The sequence below is a fragment of the Pungitius pungitius genome, chromosome 20, assembly GCF_949316345.1.
Source record: "Pungitius pungitius chromosome 20, fPunPun2.1, whole genome shotgun sequence".
Classification (NCBI taxonomy): domain Eukaryota; kingdom Metazoa; phylum Chordata; class Actinopteri; order Perciformes; family Gasterosteidae; genus Pungitius; species Pungitius pungitius.
Window position 1 is genome coordinate 9,699,026 of NC_084919.1, and position 20,821 is coordinate 9,719,846.

At 42.9% G+C, this 20,821-nt stretch overlaps 2 protein-coding genes across 3 annotated transcripts; one reads left to right on the forward strand and one right to left on the reverse strand.

Annotated features, from left to right (window-relative positions):
- The first annotated feature begins 536 nt into the window (after window positions 1-536).
- snx3 (sorting nexin 3) lies at window positions 537-10,972 on the forward strand. The gene is made up of 4 exons (XM_037448843.2): window positions 537-734; window positions 7,671-7,766; window positions 8,045-8,169; window positions 10,164-10,972. The coding sequence occupies exons 1-4, from the start codon at window positions 573-575 to the stop codon at window positions 10,267-10,269; spliced, it is 489 nt and encodes a 162-aa protein (XP_037304740.1). The 5' UTR covers window positions 537-572; the 3' UTR covers window positions 10,270-10,972.
- Window positions 10,973-11,357: 385 nt separating this feature from the next.
- Window positions 11,358-18,604, reverse strand: nr2e1 (nuclear receptor subfamily 2, group E, member 1). 2 transcript variants are annotated; one of them, XM_037448842.2, is made up of 9 exons: window positions 17,999-18,604; window positions 15,319-15,464; window positions 14,613-14,700; window positions 14,105-14,340; window positions 13,563-13,709; window positions 13,244-13,340; window positions 12,948-13,097; window positions 12,628-12,733; window positions 11,358-12,440 (listed from the first exon to the last, which is right to left on the reverse strand). In XM_037448842.2, the coding sequence occupies exons 1-9, from the start codon at window positions 18,054-18,056 to the stop codon at window positions 12,278-12,280; spliced, it is 1,191 nt and encodes a 396-aa protein (XP_037304739.1). In that variant the 5' UTR covers window positions 18,057-18,604; the 3' UTR covers window positions 11,358-12,277. The 2 variants fall into 2 exon arrangements, with proteins under 2 accessions (XP_037304739.1, XP_037304738.1); XM_037448841.2 differs by having other exon boundaries at window positions 14,096-14,340.
- Window positions 18,605-20,821: the final 2,217 nt, after the last annotated feature.

The window sequence follows — 20,821 nt, forward strand, 5'->3', positions numbered from 1 at the left end:
AAATAAATAATATATGAGTATTAAATTAAATTTAACGGCAGGTGAGCTGTGTTCTTATATCTTAGCAGCATGTATTGTACATTGTGAAGCACACTTGGTCCGATCAGACTTAAAACGATTAAATATGTATATGTATGTACTGCGTGAACCAACAAGTTGATTATGGCCAATGTGCCAACTGGCAGGTTGTAAACAAACCCGGAGGCTGTTCGCCGACCAGCGTCAGCTGAGCTTCAGCTGATCGGAAGTGCAGCGCGCTGGCCTTTCAAGCTAGCTATAGTGAGATACGGAGCACTGTCGGAAGTTGCAAAATTTGCCTTCAACATTAAAGTTACTGTTAAACCTTTCACACGGGTTAGCGTTTTTTTAATTTGAAACGTACGTATTCTAATATATATCACTTATAAATTATGATAATTCTTTGATATAATGTGCATCTTCGTTTTTGTTTGTTATTACGCGCAATTCAAATTTACGGAATGTTTTATTTTGAAGAACATCAACGGGACGTAACTTTTTCTATTCTGGCCGATTTAACTGACTTTTCCTGCTGCTCGAAGGACAGGGGAGAAATGGCTGATACCGTAGCTGACACAAGAAGGCTCTTTTCTAAGCCTCAGAACTTAAATGATGCTTATGGACCTCCAAGTAATTTTCTAGAGATTGATGTGAGCAACCCTGAGACCATCTGGGTTGGCAGGACCAAATATACCACGTATGAAGTGAGACTGAAGGTGAGCATGCAGTAACAAGTGCTAATGACGTTAGCTTTGAGCTAGCTTTTTTGAGCTAACGTTACCTAACGTTTTTCCTGTAGTCAAAGAAGGTGATTACCTCTTGACATCAGGATTGGTACTGTCAAAAAGACGTAAACATAATAATGATGTTGATCTTTAAATCTCGGAATGATGCTTATTTAAAAAGTGTAGGCGTTTAGTGCAAAACGAGTTGGCCAACAAGCGGGCTAGTAGCTAGCATCTCGTTACCCTAGCTAACACTGGTTAGCTCGCTGGCATTAAGCGTTCATTACTGACGTTAATTATAGGTCGACGTTATTTAACTAAACGTTTTAGGCAATCGAGAGATTTGGACAACAGTATCAACAAGTACAAACACTTCATTATCGTATTGTTTACTGGCAACAGACATGTTGCTACTGCCTGGCTAGTGAAGAGAAGTTGTTTACATTAGCCTCAAGTATTGTTTTCCCCCCAACAGTGTCGTGACAGTGCATCTGTTTTACATCAAACAAGTCACATGTCTTCAAATAAAAGTTATAAAGCCCATGCAGCAAGCTAAATAAACCGTGATGTAATAAGCCTTCCTGAACAGTTTAGAGTTGAACTGCAGCCACACCCCATTGTCTGACTGGAAAGAATAGATAAGAGGATTTGTGAAACTTAACTTGATGACCAGCGTAAAAGGTCTGTTTAGCTGGTGTATATGGAAGGAGCAAGAAGAGCATTTGGCCAATGTTATATCAGTGAAGATGTTTGTAGGTTTAATGAATGTTTTATTTTGCCCTGACTCTACTGGTTATTCATCAGAATTCCTCCAAAGGGGAACATAACTCGGCAAGTCAGCTTTTCTGCAACTGTCGACAGGATGTATTATGCTGCCTGGTCCTTTCCAGTCTCTCCCACCCCCCTTAACTCATTTCCTTCCTCCTACTCTTCTGAAGAACTTGTACTGGAGAACACATGCAGATGCCCATGCAGCACTTCTTTGCTACCATCATCTATAGGTTGTAGTTGATCAATATGTCGATTCAACTCCAGATATATACATTTCTATTTGAAACTTTATTTTGTACAGTGGACATACATTTTTTTTAAATTTATAACATACATACAAAAAATGAGAGAAACTGCCACATCTACTTAAAGAAGCCATGGTAAAAGCGAGTAAGAATTGAATGTGTATTATGTTTTACAGGGCATTTCTGCAGGTGACTGCATGTACATTCCTGTTAAGAAGCATGTGGATCCTGTTTTACCCGCTAGGTTTTGCCTCATGCTATCCAGATGTTTGAGATTATTGAGCAATCGGGAAGGGGAATAGCAGTTAGACAATCTTGGTTATTGCAAAACCCGGACCCTGTGTTTTTTTGGGTTGTTCCATCTGTGAATGATCATACTAAATGATTGCCCCGCAAAAACAAACATTTCAAGTTCCACTTTCCCATTTAGCCCTATCTCAGTCTTTATCAGCAGATAAGTTTTGCTGAGTTGTCATCTAACTGTAGTTGTCAAATTACACGGAAACCTGTCATCCTGTTGTATATGACCATCAAAGTTTAAACATCTGCAGTTTAATGACAAAAAAGCAAACTGAATTTGTTGAAGCTGTACGGTTGAAGTCTCCAGAGCAATGTCACTTTGAGAAACTTGGACTGAACATTTTTTTGACCCGCTGTTCTAAGATCAAGAACGATATTCAAGCTTGAATGAGGGCCTTCAGTTTTCAACTATAAAGATCCGCTATAAGAGTCTTTATTCTATCCGTGGCCACTACAAATCTACAAGAAAGTATGATTGTTTCATATTTTGCATTATCAGGACTTGACAGATAGAGATCTGGATTCAATTTTAATCAAATATAATCTTGCATAAATTAAGCTATTCCAGTACTCTGCAGTATGTACTTTTAATGTGCAGGCGGCATTGAGTCTGAAATTGCCAGACAGTTACTAATCACATTTGATTGCCCAATCTCTTATCTTTTAAAGTGTCATTTCAGTTGATTGACACCCCTGTAGTTAGTGGCCTGACGTATTTAGATTGGTGAACATCTCTTCAGTATTTATAGTTTCGCTTTACCTTAAAGAAATGGGTTGAGGCAAGAGAAACCGTCTCCAGGCATTATTCTCGAATATAAGGCTACTGTACGTGATTAGCGTGTAATAATTAGCATATGCGTGTAATCACCATTATTGTGCACCTCATAGCCCTGTGTGACCCTACTTTGCATAAAACCACAGAAGAAGCGGCGCATCCCTCACTTCTCAACAAACATGGTGTCAACTTAGCTTTGCATCTCTCCTTGTTCTTTCTTTGGGTTTCTTTAGAAGCACTTTACCCCGTCTCCAGCATGTTAAGAGCGTTAGCCACAATGGCTCGACCTGGAATGCATAGACTACGCTTTGTTTTTGTCTGTCTACATTGTACTTACAATATTTATTTAGATTTTAAAAATGAATCCCTGGTTTATGCGGGACAGTTTCTGTTTGTAACGTGTCCCCTTGTCTCTTGTTCCCATTGCTGTCCTGCTATCGGCTTCGAAATCGAGAGAGCCCTTGTGGCGGCACGGAGAGAGTCTGCCTAATCCCCTCATTGAGAAAAGAGAAGAATGAAGCGGGCCAGGGTGTGTGGGGGAGCCAGAGTTTATTCCCCATCCTTACCCCCACACCCCCCGCCCACCCCCACCCATGGGGGGGCAGAAAGCCACCCCCTCACCAGCCTTCGTCCCATTTCCCACTCATCCCGTCTCCCTCCCAGCTGTGTGCAGTCAGTTTCCTGGTTCGTAATGTGTTACCGAAGCCCCTTTTGATAACTATGTATAGTGGAAACACCCCAGCTGAGGCCTGTTCCTGCTGGGAAACTATATTTAACTAAATGTCACCTTATGCATTTTGCCTCTCACTCATTAGCAGCGTTTGAATCTTCCTCAAGTTTAGTGGTGAAACAAAAGCGTATAACGATTGGCTCGTCGTGTGAGGGGGCCCAACTAGTTGCACCCGGCCTTCCGTTGGTGTGTTTAAAATCAATGGGACAAATGTACTTATTTTTGCCGGGCTTTTAAAGAAGTGGAAGCTAAGTTCTTAGTGAAAGGAGGCGGATATCTCATTCTGCCTGAGCGGACTCGTAATCTCCAGAGTCGTCGTGCTGAAACAATGGATTTTTGTTCTCACCCCAAACCCTTTGTTTTTAAGGGTTTGTGAAATGGTTTATAGACCACAGGATGCCGGTGGCTTTGCTGTTCTTTCTTTTCTGCCTTTGCAGGTTTGTCATGTTTCTAATGGACTGAGTTGTCACATCACTTTTGGTGATGCTTTCTGGGTTGAGAGGACCCCCTCAAGCAGCATACTGTATTTGTTTGGACTTTCAGCAAAAGGAGGGAGGGGGGGTTGCAGTTGATGTGTGGGAGGTGGGAGACGGGGTTGTTGGGTATTGTCAACATTTTCTTGTCTTTAGTTGGTTCCCATCTCCTCCAGAGAGCACTCTTCTACCCCTCCTCTTCTCATCTCCCATTGCATCTCTCTCTCTCTCTTTCTTTCTCTTTTCCATTTAGGCTGTGGGGCGGGCGTCTTTGGTCATTAATAAAATGGGCAGAGATGGGGGGGGGGGGGCGCTTGTCAGGCACAGTCAAGTGTAATCCAAAGTCTACAGCATCCTCTTCGACAACTATTTTAATGGAAATAGGGAACATATTGTATCAAGGCTACCATATCGTACTTGAAATGACAGTATCAAAAGTGGGAGTTGATACTATGGTAACAAAGCGGCTTTTTGCCAGCTAGGCGAGTCGGAGAGAGGGTAGGCTGTCAGGCCGCCGGAGCCGGCGAGCGAGTGAACCAGTGAGAGGGTATATGGAAAGGCGAGAGCAAAAGACCAAGCCCCGACGCTTTTGTTCCCTGCCTTTTTTTCTCCCCCATTTTGGAATATGATGCAATGAGACGGTATTATGATGCCATTTTTTTATGCCATTATTCTGAAAGAGTATATGGGAGCGGTGGGAAGAGGGCACGGGGGAGGTTTAGGATGCACACACTCAAACTTGACTTGATCCATCTTGCTAAAAGCTAATGCATGGTGGCCTTGAACCGTTCTCTCAGCATATGAGTGATCTTTGTACCATCTCTCCCGCTCGTTCTGTCTTGCTGTTTTTAAGGGTTTCTTTTCAGCCCGTTTTCAATGAGCCAAAGGTATTGTATCCCACACATTGTGAATAACATGCTCTTCCTATGGAGTGTAGATCGCACCATGTTCACCCCTAATGGAAAGTGACACTAGAAGGTTTTACACTGAGGTACATGGCTTTATGGTCTTTTTATAAAAAAAAAAATAAAAATAAAAAAAACGTGTTTTTAACATGACCATTCGCTCCTTATTTTATGGTGGACATTGCATTTTTGTCCCTTCAGCTATCTTGGTTTTATTTAACTGCCCTGTCCTTCCGTCCTCTTATTTCTTACCTCGCGTAGTAAGTGAGAAAAGCAAAGTGTGTCTTTTTAGACGATTACGGAAAGGCTGAGACGCGCCTAGATGTGGGCTGGTCCCACCTCCCAGTCACTGCAGGGGCCAGTAAGTTGAGACAACAGGGCCCTAACCTTTAACCAGCCGTGTAGAAAAAAGAAATACCAGGGAAATCTTATATTTGACTCGTAGAGCTCTCACGCACCGCCTCTTTCAGTTGGTGTGTGTTTGTGAGAAAGAGAGAGTGAGTGAGACTTCTCATTTTTCCAGTCCTGTCGTTTTTTTTGTTCCTCCCCTTGTCCTGCAAGGCCGATCTCTTAATCACAGGGTTTGAGTGGGCGAGGGGATTGAAAGGCCAGGTGACTTTCTTTCCTTACACTCTCACCGCTCGCTTCATTGTGCGGGGAAGAGCGTAAATAAGACTTGAACGCCCTGGGCTATTATGTTTACATTGTCAACTGTGTGACTGGTCAAACCTCATACTTAACACCTGTGCGTGCATTCTTCATGTACGCCAGTGTGTGCTCGCGTGTGGTTAAGTGTTTTTTCCGTGTGCACATGATGGGATTAGAGTCACGGCGGTGGCAGATTACCTGTAACTGTGATCTGTTGTTGGTGGGGGATTAACTCCATGCTGTGAGGTAACATGACGCAGCGGGCACTGGAGGAGAGTGGAGTGGAGTTAATGCTAGAGCACCGCGGTGATAAAGCTAAGATAATCCACTTCTCCCGGGACCCGACAAAAAAAAAAGAAAAAGGGAAGGAGTGAGGGGCTCATTTGAACGCTTCACCTGGGGTGAAGCTGAAAAAGGTGGGAAAGGGACGTGTCCAGCGCCGGATAGTCACATGGTGGGGAAGGAGGGTGTGCGCACGCACCGCGAGGTTCACTAAAAGGATCACAAATGGGAAACGGTGAGTTTGTTTGAGGAACCGCTGTGAGGTCAGTGGCGGTGGTTAAAGACCAGGCTTGTGTCACGGGGTCAGAGAGTGTGGAGCGGCTCACTGACGTCAAGAGCAATTTTGAAATCAGGTGGTATGGCAGACGAGTGTAATGTAATCATCAGCTTACAAAACGCACACCAAGAAGAAATATGAACCCACGGGAGTTCTAATGAGACGGGATAACCACACTTCACAGACCCGTTTGTTAGGAACATCTAACCTTTATCAAGATTTGTTTTGCAGTCAATCATTGCAGTCTCATTTTCATTATCTAAATTTGATCAAATCCGTTTGCTCCGTCTAATCAAATCCGGGTAGCATCCGTCATTATTTGAATTTCTGGAGGGAGGACAGAGCAAAGAGGGGAAAAAAACAAATGCCTGCATTTTGCCCATTGAAGCCTCACAAGAGGAGTCTCAAGGGCATAAAATCTGACTTATTATCGCAGAGCAAGGGAAATAAAGAGGAAAAAGACTGAATGGGAGAGACCATGAGAGTGAAAAGACCACTCCTGCTCTCCCTCCTCCTCAATTAGTCCTGCACAGACTAGATGAAGCTCCCGAACCCCCTCTAGTTTCCCTGCTCTTCCCTGCCTCGCTCTCTTTTGTTGGGGCCGTTTACTCAGCCTTCTAGTTAACTCTGCGTCCCTGTTTCACTCTGCACATCACGCCGTTTCCATGCTGCACCTTACTTGCTCAATCACTTTGCTCTTCTGCTTCCTTCTTGCCTGAATTCTGACCTTCTGTGAATGTGGCCTGCCAATGAAATGCTCATTCGCCCCCCCCCCCCCCCCCCCCCTCCTCCTCGTTGGGGCATTGTCATGGGATGGCCATGTGCTGTCGGGACTATTGAAGAGGTTTGGCATTGTGCTGCAATGTGCCGTTTGCTCAATGTCGAAACATCTTGCCCTTCTAATATGAAATTCACTCTCAAGTGCTTGTCAGCAGCAGCTTAGAACGGCGCGCACATCTGCGCTCTGGCGTGCACGCTGGAACGGCAAAACAACGGAGTGCGTTCGACCGTGGCGAGCGAGACGCCGGTGAACGTTTGCATTTCTTGCTCAATTTGGATGATTTTTTCACTCAACAGCAGGATTGAGAAAGTGGGAACAACTGATGTGGAATAAGATGACTTGGACATTGAATGGATGATCGAAAAATACTTCTTTGTGGATGTTAGAAGCTTACATTAAAAAAAAAAAAACAAGTACACTACATAGTTGGAGGCTGACCTATTTCTCAATTAGTCAAACATAAAAGTTAAAAGCAATTTTGATTTATTTATCTTAATAAAAAGACCCAGCTGGCTTCTACATTCCTTTTTGAGCAGATTTGCTGTTTTCTTTTTGTCAAATATTTGGGTCAGACAAAACAAGCAAACATTATGTATTCGGGTTGAAACAATAAGTAGTTATGCCTTAATAGTTTCATCGGAGCCATACATACATACATACACTCTTTGTTAATGGGGGGGGGGCGGGAATTAGGCCTTATTATTAGCAAGTTGCTAACGTGTGTGTGTGTGTGTCCAAAGACCAACCTGCCAATCTTCAAACTGAAGGAGTCCAGCGTACGGAGGCGGTACAGTGACTTTGAGTGGCTCCGGGCCGAGCTGGAGAGGGAAAGCAAGGTGAGCCACTGAGGTGAACTCCACACAAGTGCTTGACTTATAAATTCAGCATATGATGTTGATCACATGTGCATTGCTTTTACATGTGAGAAGTTGTTTGGAAATGACACATAAAAAAAGTTCTCCCAAGGCTTACATTACCTGATCACTGCATGCCCCGTAGTTTAGTGAGCTGTTTTTTTTTTCTTCCAAAAAGGTTGTTTTAAGCACTAACATTCCCCCAAATCAGACTGTTTGACTGCGGTTTTATGATTTTCTGCGGATCCGTATTATCGCAGGTCGTCGTCCCACCTCTCCCTGGAAAAGCTCTCTTCCGGCAGCTTCCATTTCGAGGGGACGATGGCATATTTGACGACTCTTTCATAGAAGAGCGACGACAGGCTCTGGAGCAGTTTCTTAACAAGTAAGACTTTCCACATCTTCTCAGTCTTCCTCCAAATACTTTCCCATGAGCTTAAGAAAATTCATTCTTTAGTTTCCTTTCACAGTTGTTTGCAGCTCTTGCCTTATTGAGACGTTATTCTAACTCTCAAAAACAATAAAACACTTTTTCACGTCTCTGTATTGTTAACAAACTGAACCAGGCAGAGACAGGCAGGTCTTCATCCTCAGTTTTCTTCTTAATTCTCTGTTTTTAATTACCTTGCCAAGAACAAGAACAACCAAAAAGGACTCAAGTGTTCGCCCCCACAACATCATCATTTTTCCCCACATTTGTTTTATTGTTGATGTGTAATTTATGATAATTGCGGCTCAAATTACAGCGCGGCGTTCCGTTGGATCTTGTGTGTACCTCTGCTTATTTCGGATCCAGCATGTCCTCGTTTTCAGCTGCAGAACAATAAAAGTTACAGTGTGATTGTAATTATTTGCTTTGATTGCAGACTTGGCCATTATCTTTGTTTCATGTGCAAATGCATCAATGTTTCCTTTTGGAATATTAAGTGCTCAAAGACAGTTTAGAAAATTAAAATCCATAAATATGTTTTTAAAAGAAGACGAGAATGTGTTAGTAATTAAGATTTCCCCCCTGCTTCTTCTGAATGAAACCCTGCTGTTGATCATATCATTGTTCAGTGGTGATAGCCCCCCATGTGGCTGGCAGCATTGTTTAATCTGTGATTGAGAGCATTGTGAAGAGGAAATCTTTTGGAATGGTAAACATGATTGTCGCTGTGAAACAAGTGAGAGGGAGGAGAGAGGATAACCATCAGTTTTTTGATTAGGGTAGTCAAACATAATTCATGCTTCAGGTTCAGAGGAAGGTCTTTACGTCCCTACTTTAAAAAAAAAAAGGAAAAAAAAGGCAAGCGATGCCGTGACATTTTAACGTGCAATGTCAACGTCTCCGCTTTGAAAACCCATTAAACAGAGTATGTGGGGGCGCAGGCATGGTTTCTCCAGTGACTGCCTTGCTATTAGACCCCAGCCAATGCTCTCCCCCCCCCCCCCCCCCCCCTCCCACAGCTGTTTAATTTGTCTGAAATATTTCCCGTTAGAGGTTAAGATGGATGCATATGTACAATGTTTTCAGGGTCTCAGGTGCGCTGGCTTGTTCTCGTTAAGCTCCTCTTGCATCATATGAAGGGTCATTCGTGGGCGTCTAATGTCAAAGTGACTTTAACGGAGGGAAACCGTCTTACAGTAGATATGTCTTGTTGGTAATGAAGGGGAAAGAAAGTGCAGATATCTTTAGATAAATCATCAAATAATAAACAGAGATGTGGGAAAGACACGTTCGCCTCAAGATGATCTCCCTGTAAGTTGTGAGCATGTTTTTACGCCGTGTATGGCTCAGCATGTTCACTCAAAGTAAAGTCAGGGAGTTTTTCTTACTTCTTGTTCATGTGATGGTAGAGCTAGTAGAGTGACGCCAGGATACAAGAGGAAGTTGCGCAGCAAAGGTCCCTTCTCAGCTCGGCCATAAACCTGCCGCACATCCTTTCATTTCTAAGTGTGACGTTATGCTCCCACAATGCTTTGCAGCAAAGCAAATGGTGAATATTGAATAGTTGTTGCTGGTGACATGGCAGAAACACCGCGGATAACCAAGCAATTATTGGCAGTATTGTTTCCTGTTTGTGTAGCATGCTGTAAAGAAGTATACAGTACTAACTGTTAACTGTGATATTAACAAGGGCGTGAGTATGTTTTTCCTTTATGTCAGGAAGACCCTAAACCTGAATTGGACCTTTTATTCACACGTTGTGCCGTTAAGTGTATCCATCGTGTTGTCATCTGAATCTTTGGAAGACGTTTGAGATGGTTGTGTGTGCGTTGTTGACGTCGCCCGATCAGATGTTTGTCCCCGTGTCCATAGGTCCAGGCCTTGTCTGGGAACTTGTTGACTCGTCTCACACCTGCCTTTTTGCTCTTGTGTGTGTGTGTGTGTTGCAGAGTGGCAGGACACCCTCTGGCTCAGAACGAACGATGCCTGCACATGTTTCTACAGGACGAGTCTGTGGACAAGACCTACACCCCGTCCAAAATCCGACAAGCCTGAAGAAGAAAAAAAAGAACGCGGCCCGGTCCGACTCGGCCCTTCAACCCAAAGCTCTCGTCACGGTTCCAGGTTTCTCTCAGACAATAAACATTTCCCTCACAACTCCCCCCTCCCCCTCCCCGCGCCCTCCAAAATTATACCGTTGGCTTCCTTCAGTTTAATAAGTGACCCGTGTTGCCGTATGTTTTCACTTTCTAATTGGAGTAAAGAATGTTCGACACATAACTGTGGTTGACAGTAATTTATAGTCATTTCCTTTCATGTCTTGAATTGCCACTAACACATTATGTATTTATCATTTAGCTAGGTCTTCAATATATTCATTTATATAGAAACATTTAATGAGCATTCTGTGTATGCAAAGCTCTTAAGTAAAACTCACTGTCCTGTCATATATATATATATATCCATCACCTGGCATGTTGTGCAGCATAATTAGACACACGCACACACATGCGCATATATCTGATGGGCCTTTGCTTTCCAACCCCACTTGATGCTCTTTCAAAAAGGAATTGTGTGTGTATATCGACCATTACCCGCCCCGTTGTCACAATGATTTTCTAGTATCTAAGAAGTAATTTTCACAGAGGGAACTGCAGTATTTCTACTGGCTATATGCATTTTGAGATTTGTATACTGCTGTGCCATTTTTGTTTTATTTTCAAGATTTTCCAATAAAATAGGTGAAATGTCTGCATAATTACATTTGTTGGTTTGGACTGTTGACCTTTCAAACAAGCAAGCTGCCACAACTGTTACAGCTAAACCCCCAAAATGTCATGATCTGATGTTTCCATCACAAACAACTATGCCCAATAGAAGTTAATAAAGTTTTTTTTTTTTTTTTTTAAAAGGCTAATTCTAAAGGAGTTTCAACAGATTAATGTAATATGAATGATGATGAAGTCTTTATGGAAAATAAGTAGTGATGGTTAATGTTGAATTAGCTTGTATCCCGATGGTCTGATTAGCCTCCTAGTTGCATAAACTAATAGCATTGACCATTTCTTATACATGATATATTTTAGTGTCATTACATGTACCACTCTTAAATAGTGTTAATGGTCAATCTTTTTAAATTATGTTTATGTTGATAACAGAATTTAGATCTGTGAGAAGCATCTTTGTTATTAACCCTCATGTTTCAGCTGGTGGTTTACACCTATGTTATTTGAAAGCAGTTGAATTCAATGTTTTTTTTTTATTATCTTGTTAACTCTAAATAGTTATAACTCCAAATATTTACAACATAATAAAAACATCACAGTTCACAAAAACATTTCCAAGTGCTGAACATTATTATCCAGTGTTAGTGGCTAACTTCAAAAAGTCGACCTAAAACAACCTCAAACAGGACGCACCGACACAAAAAGGACATTTACCACATAAATACAAACACCCTCCTTAGATGAGTGCTGCTTGACAGTCTGCAGGCAAAGCCTTTAAAAGTATTCTCACTCTATTTCTTCATGGAGTTGGCGCCTCTTCTTGTCCGCCCCGTGCGTTTGGTTTCAGCACCGGATCGAGGGACAGCGATTCACACTCCTATCGCAGCATGCGTCATCTTTTTTTCTTTTGGTTCCCTCCACTGGGATTGATCACAGCAATAAAAGACCGACTTGGTTGTCAAGCTCATTGGTCTAACTGACACTTGAAAAAAAAAGTCTTATTATACAAGATCTCTTTATCAGACCTACTTGGCAGATGCTCTCCGGGGTAGACGATATTAAAACTCTGGTGTTGCCCGTGTCCCTACCAGCTGTTCACTGGTAATTCTAATCAAAGTTACAGGCTATTCTTCAACTAGAGCGACTGTTAACGGGCTACTGGCTGAATTCCGGCTGTGCTGCAGTCAGAGCTTAGGCCTCAATAGGCCATTTTGAGAGCCGAAGGGAGTCTGTGCTCGGCAATAACCCGCTGTTACACCTGCTAAGTTTTGACATTCGGTTGAATGCCGCGAGGGTCTCTGGGCCTTCAGCTCAAGTCTTCTCCACGTGGCGAGAGTTCATATATCGCTGGACTTGTACATGTCGGAGAGGAGCCTGGTGATGGGGACGTTGCCGATGGTCTTTTTGAAGAACACCTCCTCTATGGTGGACGGGCCCACCGAGCGGAGCGCCGGCAGCAGCAGGAGCAGCTTCCCGAAGCGGCACGGCTGGGTCGGGTATCTGAAACACACCACCGGGGGGGGGGTCAAGAAAGGCCTCTCTGTGCGCTCTATGCTCCGTTTGCACGCTCTGTGACGAGGCCTGTCCAATCAACGCACACCTGTGATACAAATGAGTGGCTCACTGCCTCATTTGCTTTATAATCGGGCTGCGGATACATGCAGGAAAAAGGGTTGTTTTTTTTTACCTGGTGTGTATGTAGCTGTTGAGGGTTAGCTGTGCCTCGTCCTGTAGCGCTGCAATGGCGCTTGCGTTGCGGAAGCTTCTTAACTCGGTGTTGCCGTGGGTTGGAACTACAAGACGGAGGAAGTGATTTTAGAAAAAAAATCCCTTACATGCATTCAATAGTTTATATTTTGCTCTTATTTGTCTCCCCTCTCCAGAGTTGAGTTTGGACAGAAGAAGCTTCAGTGGACTTTGATGGAAGAAGTAACGTCCAGTAAAATCCTTTTAACCCCTTAGTTCACTTAAATGAATAAAACAAATCAATAGGACAGCAGCACTCACCTGCTTTAAATGTCACGATGCATTTCAAACAGGCGAACTCCGTCGCATCGAGGCGCATCTGTCGAAATCTGGTCACCACCTCTTGGAGTGCTTGTATCTCGGATATGATCTTATTCATCCTCTGAGACTCTGTGTTTTCCGTGTTCATTCCTACGAAATGAATGAGGAGAACTTGTCGTCATGCAGGACGACCTCGAATATCCAGTCCCTGATCGTCACACAGCTAACACATGCAGCCGATCAGGCCTGTCAGTGGTCTGTAGTGAGATGAGCTTTCTGGGGCCTCGTTAACGTACCGGAAACAGCGAGGAGTGTGGTAGAGTCCACTGGAATGGCCCATTGCGCGATGCCAAGTACAAACAATTCCCTCCAAGCGTCCTCCAACAGAATCAGCTGCAAAGAGGGACGGTCGTGTTAAACTGCACACCACAATAAAGAAACTGATTGATTGGATTTCAAGCACGTGTGGATCTTATTGGCAGCTTATTAACAAAAATACTTTGAAATGGTATCAAATCCAAATATCTTGGACATTTCCTGTGGACCGAATTGACCGCTGGCCGTTTTTCTTGGCTGTTCATACATTCAGGGTCATTTTTGGGCTCCAAAGCGTACCTGATCGGATAAGGGGAGGGTGGAGAATGCGGGAACACTCTTTGCCCACTTGATGCTCATGAAAAGGAGGCGCGCCGCCGACTCGCACACAGACTCCGTCGCCACCTCGTAGAGGTACAGAGGGGTGCCGCTGACTTCATGGGGATACTGCAAGCGAAAGTGAATTTAAATTAAACATAGTTTGTAGAGTGGTGAAAAACAAAGGTCAAATTCCAAGCCCCAGCACCTGGTTTTATAATCATTAGTGTTACTTGTGGTGGATTTACAGTAAGAAATAGGAGGATTTGCTGCTAAAGCAGGACAAGAATTTCAACTTCTAACTCTTTCGGAGAACATTGTAATCCCATAATAACATTTTAGAAGGCTGTAATAAAAATACCCAACTAGTATCAAAATATATTGCATATTCAGATATTTCTAAAAAAAAAAGTAATTCAAAATTTTAAAAAAATCAATCTACAATGGTCACTAATTATTTAAAGGTAGAAAACTACTTACAAGATGATAGATATTAGAAAAGAAACAAAACGTACAAAATATACCTTCGGGGTGGGCTGTGCCAGACCCACGATGGCCTGCCTTTCCGGTGTGGTGGCCACTGCGCTCATCTCCAGGTTGTGAGGCTCCAGCTGCGTGACCGTGGTGAAGAATGGGGGGCCGGACAGAGAGGATCCCGGGAAATGGGTCGATGATCCGTTCACCTCTTTATGACCTCGGAAATATAGGGCGACTTGTTTGCGGATGGTGGAGGTCCGGGGTCCCCTCTCGTGCTGAACGGCTGTGAAGCGGCAGATTTAGGAGGGGGGGGGGAGTTAAGGAACCGACTCTGCTGGAGTGAACGGCTTGTTTCAATTGTATATTATATATACTCAAATATGTTATTGAGCTGAATATCAGTGTACCTGAAGTCACAATGAATATTGTTCTACCCCCATTAAAAAATTAATTAAAAAATAACGTAGCCTATTATCAACCTCTTATTAATGCAAACCAAACGCCACTGAATGGAGACTCAATGGCCAAAGTGATGATTCAATTAGAGCCATTTACCGTCTTTATTCATGTTCACTTCTAGACACTTTTTCAAACGGCACGCTCGGCACTGGTTTCTGTGGGTTTTGTCCACGGGGCAGCCACCCTGTGTGTGTGTGTGAGAGAGAGAGAGAGGGAGAGAGATTAAGAATAAATGTAACTTCCTGTCATCTTGCACAACCGAAGGTTGCTATTATCTAAGGGAGGAGGTGAAGTCTCCAGGAGAGAGAGATGGAGCCATTATCGTGGAGTTATTGAGCTGCTCCCCTGCGGCTCTGGTGCGGCCTCCTCTCGGAGCACAAGTACTCTATCCCGCCCTCTGCTGCCTAAAGCCTCGCTTCCCAGTCATCACAGCACATTGGATTACATCTGGTGTTTATTACAGCAGATCAGTGTTACGTAGCCGGAAACGTAATGGTGCACGCATGAGACAATAAGGCTCATCAAATTAAACACGGTGCATAACGAAAGAAAAAACAAATCTGCGTATTCCATGCATAAAGCTGGTCTTTTTGTTGTTGTTGACGACCAGCAACGCCGTGCGCCTAGACGCCTTTTTTTTTGGTGCAATCATTGCAATTTCCCGAATGGATGTAACGTTTCCTCTGCTACTTGCTGGATTCTCACCCAAAAATAATGCACAACGGTCTGCTACACGCACCTGTGTTGGAAAGCATACATGAGTACATTTAGGATATACCACCAATAAGAAGAGGGGCCTCACCTGGGAACCAGATTTACAGACGTACGTCCTGTTCCTGCGGATGCTCCTCTTGAAGAATCCCGAGCAGCCGTCACAGGCGTAAACACCGTAGTGTTTCCCCGAGCTGCGGTCTCCGCACACTTTGCACGGGATGTCCAGAATCCGACCTGAGAACGGCCCAAACGACAATTAGATTTATTCACTGAATAAAATGACCATATTTGATACAGTTCATATATTTAACACCTGGATACACTGTAAGCGCAATTTACAAAGTTGATACAAAACTTTACTGAGTTTCTCAGTTGAGTTCTGTAGCTCAGTAAAGTCAGAACAGTTTAAATTGACAGTAATCCCCCCCTAAATGAACTCGTTTTACACGCTGTGGAGCTTTAGAAAAACGGTCCTACAAATTAATTATTTCTCGTCAAACAACCCCGCAAAACACAGGTGCACACACACACACACACACGCGCGCGCGCACACTGGACAGACTCCCGCGCTTCGGCGGAGCATGGGAATTCAAGGCGCACATTTCAAGGATAAAGTCCGGTGGGAAGCGTCATATCTGAGCTTTCTAAAACAATGACCCGAGGCGGCACAATGGAGACATTAGGGGAAAGTGTTAACTTAATGATTTTCCCCCATTGAACCTCGTCTGACTGCCTGGATCTCGACAAGCTGCCAACTCCCCTTCATAATGGGACTCGACAGCTGCTTTATTCCGCAGGTCTATAGGCCCCAGGATTAGGGAGTGACACTGCACCAGGAGAATAATGCGCACCAACTCGTTTCACCAACTCAAATGAAGTGTATGTAAATCGACCCCAGTATAGATGAAAAAATGTGATTTTTTTTTGTGGGAAGATTTTGTATTCAAATCTATTAAAAAAAAAGAAGTATATTTGTATGTAAATTAGAGTCTTTTTTTATTCTGGAGGGAAAAGCCGTCTATGTAATTACACTGACGTTTTGCCACCTGCTCATTGATTCACCAGTGACCCGTCAAAAAGGGTAGCATGGGAATAACTACTCAGAGGCAAAAACAATGGCTTCAGGAGGAGACTTAAAGGGCTTCAATTGCCAGATTATTAAGAATCGGGAGGCCATGTTGGCTATTTAAGTGTTGGCCACAGCCGTGTAATTGCAGTAAAATAGGGAGAGAACCAACTTTTTAGCGTTTGTGTCTTGAACAAGTTTGTTTGGCCTGTTAAAAGTCACCTTTTCATCACAGCAGTGGTTATAAAAACAAACTCCTGTAGGCCTGAATACATTATATCCCCACGTTTAATTATCTGCGGAGTCCATCATTTTTTTAATGAATGATAAAAATCGGACTGCAGTTATTGAAGTAAATGAAACATACATATTAATCAACTGACGCTCGACAAGTCAAGTTCATTTGCGCGCGCCCCAAATCCAAAGTTTTCATAGTATTTAAAATGCGGATGAAAGAAAATGCCCAAAATGTTAACTCAAAGATTTTATTTTATTTAAGAAGTAGTTTGATGAGGGTCAATTAAATAAAATGGCGCATGATTTTGTTGTGAAGGGGGGAAATGTATTTAATTCCCCGCTGTGGGGGTCCAATTCGTCTCCATTGTGTTGGGTAATTGGTAGAAGATATATGGCATTTTCTATTAACGTAATCACCATCATTGCCAGAAGAACTGGAAGTAAAGTTTGATGGAAATGTTTTTACTGACCACCCATGATGTGTGTATATGAGAACTAAGATGACAGGAGTTGTAATTCTGTGGTGTTTTTATTTGTATTGTTATTATTATTTTTGATTATTATCTCATCATATGTAGGCACTTAAGAGGATAAAAACCACAAGAGCAACAGTTTGACGTGAATGAAACGTGTGAATGAGGTAAAAGAAACACACGGGCAAATGCACAATTAATAGAAATATTCTACATTTGTAACACAACTATAAGCTATTCTTTAGGCTTTTATCTTACTGAGATTTAGATAAAAAATGATTGTTAGGTGTAGCAAAGATAACTACTAAGCTTAATACAAATCTAATTTCCAACCTAAACCACTTGAATATTTGATACGTCAAATAAAAATACTAAACAACTTAATTTAAAACCATTGAACAATTAGTGAATTGAATTGAAGTATTTCTTTCATCTTTCCAAAGTTGTACCCAAATAAACGGTAGTGGACAGATGAATTCTTAATTTTAATTAGTCTAATTTAGCAATGCAGTAACATACCAATATCTTAAAAACTCTCTCAAATGGTTTGTCATGAAATGATTGCATGCAGATACTCATATAAAAGTTGCCGAAAAATAGGTTACAGGCAACGTGTTGCATCTCGCAGCGTAGCTATCATTTATGTTCCTTTTGTAAAACTTGGTCAACATCCCAAAAAAAGTACGCATCAAATGTGAGGGATGTCACAGCGAGGCCGCTTTAACAATCGGTCCCGGACACGCGTTGGCGCAGCTCCCGGTGGGTGTAGTCGGGGAAAGGACCAGCTTTTTGCCCCCACGGATCGCCACTCGCATCTCTGCGAGACCAGGAGGAACGAACCCACTTCAATAATGAAGATCGGGCGCCGCATGCTTTATCTTCCGTGTTTTTACATCCCATGTCACACAGAAAGGCCCCATTACGCACCACTTGTTCTACCTCCCCGGGCCACTCAATATTCTCCAGGAAGCATCAGGAAAATGAACACTTACTTGATTTCACATTCAGAATATCCAGACAGCCACTTGTTGAGCCGGTGGGTTTGCTCATCGTGGACACTCGACTTAATAGCAAAGTAAAAAAAAAAAGTCCTCTTTCTCTTCTTGTTCTCGCCGACAAAAAACAATCAAACTCGTGCCACGGCAACGCTTTCCTTTCTTTTTTTTCTTTTTTTTACCGGTGGCGATGAGATCGGAAAGTCAACGTCCCGATCTGGCCCAACTTGATGGACAAGACCGCCGAGCGACGAGCCCCAATTAACGCACGCTGACGAGCATTTTACCGACGTGCAGGCCGGGTCTCTGTGCGGAAGGTGGACCGGTGTGTGGCGACCGGCAGCCCCGCAGCTCTGCAAGCAACAGCCCGCTGTTAAAAGTTGGGAGTTGAAAAAAAAAAACACGCAGCCTGGAGCGCATCCGACGGTGCCAAACCGGTGCAAACAGAGAATAGTCTTATTTCGGATATTCTGACAGGTGCAAAAAAAAAAAACAGGACACGACGTGACTTTGTGGTGCGAGATCCTCGGATACGCCGTGGTAATATTTATGAGATGTGTCAGGAGGAGGCTGGAGGGTGGAGATCTCCACTTCCTTCATCCACTTGGCTTTCTACTCCAAACTCCAGCCTGACGTCACCGGCGTGTGAGCGAGTGGGGTTGTGTGTGTGTGCGTGTGTGTGTGTGATCGTGTGAATGTGTGTGTGTGCAAGTGATGGGCAGTGGCTTGCTCATGCACCAAGAGGCGTTGCAAGCAAAAGAAGAAGAAGAAAAAACACGTGTTGCGCGCATACTTTCTGTTACATTTAGACTTTTTTAAACGTATTTATTTTTAAATTTATTTCGGCCGCAATTCTCCCAATTTCCAATTAAAAAGCCTTAAGCATTAAAAACGCGAAACTGCCGATTGCTTATGACCATAAACAATACCAGGTTCGCCTGTTTACATTGTTTGAACTAGAGGGTTGGAGTGTTTATGGGGCTCAGTCAATGCTCCTCGTTTTACGTCTGTCTGGGTGCCCGTGCAGTCAATCACATGAATTGATAAGTGCTCTGAATGTGGAGAGTCGGAGACACTCAGTCACAACTGTCAATAAAGTGTTTTTTTTCTTCTTTTGGCCACATTAGGGATTTATTGGATGTTTGTTATACTATAACATGAAAACGGTTAAATAATCCATTTTGATTCAAAATGTCTACGTTGTTGCTCGTCAGCAATTTCTCTTTTCTTTTGTCAATGTGTTAATTTAAAGCTCATTTTAATGCTCCGCTAATCACTGTGCTTTTCAAACTGTTGCATGTGTTAAGCCTGTTATTTGGGGTAATTTAAGAGTGTCTGTTTAAAGGATTTGCCTTCAAATTATGAGGTTAGTTGGTTAGAGTTCTTTCATATGACAGACACACATACAAACACACACTGTGAGGCTCCTGTGATGTAAATAACAAGCTTTTTTTTTTGCATGAAAGACACAATTTTAGACAATATGGTTATAAAAAAGAACAACAATCTATACATTTTGACTATATATGACTTTAAGAAACGTTGACTAAAATAAATAAACAAAAAAATAGGAGCCAATTAGTACATTCATACACATACAATCTGAAAAAAAATCACATCGATACATACAATATGAAATTAACAAAGTAGATCATTAGATACAAATATATTTTTTGCAAAGCCTTCACATCCAGTAATCAATTTACCAACTGTCTTGGTCACAGTTACTGACGGTGCACACCTCCCATGCCCGTGCCCGGCGGTCCAGAGGGCCGGGCTGCAGGGCCCCGCTCACTGACACCCTGACCTTGACAGCTTGCTGTGCTTTCGCCGCGTAACTCCAGAAATCCATATTCTGCTTTTAATTGTGTTCATTCCCACGGTACACTAAAGGCCATATGGACTCACAAAGTGTCGATTTAAGCGGACAGGGGCGAGGCGGAGAGGCGTAGTTAATTGCAATCAGCTATTGTTGTGTCTTTCAGGCTTCCCTTGAACAGCCGAGGCTGGAGACTAACAAGCCTGAGGAGAAATCACTATAATATTCCTTTGATTTCCCTGGACTCACAGAAAGCTGCGTCCTCCATTGAAGGTTTATGGCCACATATTGTGTTTTTTTGTTTTACTTTCTATAAATAGTTCAGACAATAATGGCTAAAATACACCTTTATAATGGGGCCACAAAAAAGCAACCTGTTAAAAGTCTAATGACCCACCGTTGGTAATAAAAAGCAATTGGAGAGGACAGTGTGTTTTTTAGAGTCATTTAAAAGAATCTTTTGTCATTGGTAATTCAAGAAGCAGAATCCACGTATCTTAAACTCAAACCCTAGAAACCGTGTGTACATTCTCACAGCTCCATGACATTTCCAGTCATTTTTAAGTGTGTGCGCATGTGTGTGGGTGGCTGCCGGGGTGGGGTGAGTGGTGAATGTGTGACATAATCTCCTTAACTCGTCCTAATCCTCCTCATTCACTGATAGCCTTTACACAAATATAACCAACATCATGGTTGCCGGGGTTGCCTTCTTTCACTTTTTTTGTATTAGTGACTCTCTTCTCCTCCAACAGTCAATGAAATGACGTTTACAAAGGCGCCAGTGGATTGTGTATCTGTTTTTTGGGGGGAGCTCAGCATCAGTATGCAGATACTTGACATGCCAAGGGACAGACTTAAGCAAGGAGAAGCGAGTGAGAGTCCAACAAGTCACTCCCAAACAATACGTGGCCTCCAAATGTCTTGAAAATGAATTGAAGTCCTTGAACAACGAAACCCAACTCTGGTGTAGCATTTCGATCATGGTTAAAATATAATAATAA

Excerpts from the sequence above, each read along its gene's own strand:
- nr2e1 (XM_037448841.2), bottom strand. The coding sequence starts at position 18,056 with ATGAGCAAACCCACCGGCTCAACAAGTGGCTGTCTGGATATTCTGAAT. Across the intron at positions 14,701-15,318 it reads TCTGTAAATCTGGTTCCCAG|GGTGGCTGCCCCGTGGACAA; the intron begins GTGAGGCCCCTC and ends ACACACACACAG. Across the intron at positions 14,341-14,612 it reads AGTGAACATGAATAAAGACG|CCGTTCAGCACGAGAGGGGA; the intron begins GTAAATGGCTCT and ends GCCGCTTCACAG.
- snx3 (XM_037448843.2), top strand. The coding sequence starts at position 573 with ATGGCTGATACCGTAGCTGACACAAGAAGGCTCTTTTCTAAGCCTCAG. Across the intron at positions 735-7,670 it reads CGTATGAAGTGAGACTGAAG|ACCAACCTGCCAATCTTCAA; the intron begins GTGAGCATGCAG and ends GTGTGTCCAAAG. Across the intron at positions 7,767-8,044 it reads AGCTGGAGAGGGAAAGCAAG|GTCGTCGTCCCACCTCTCCC; the intron begins GTGAGCCACTGA and ends GTATTATCGCAG.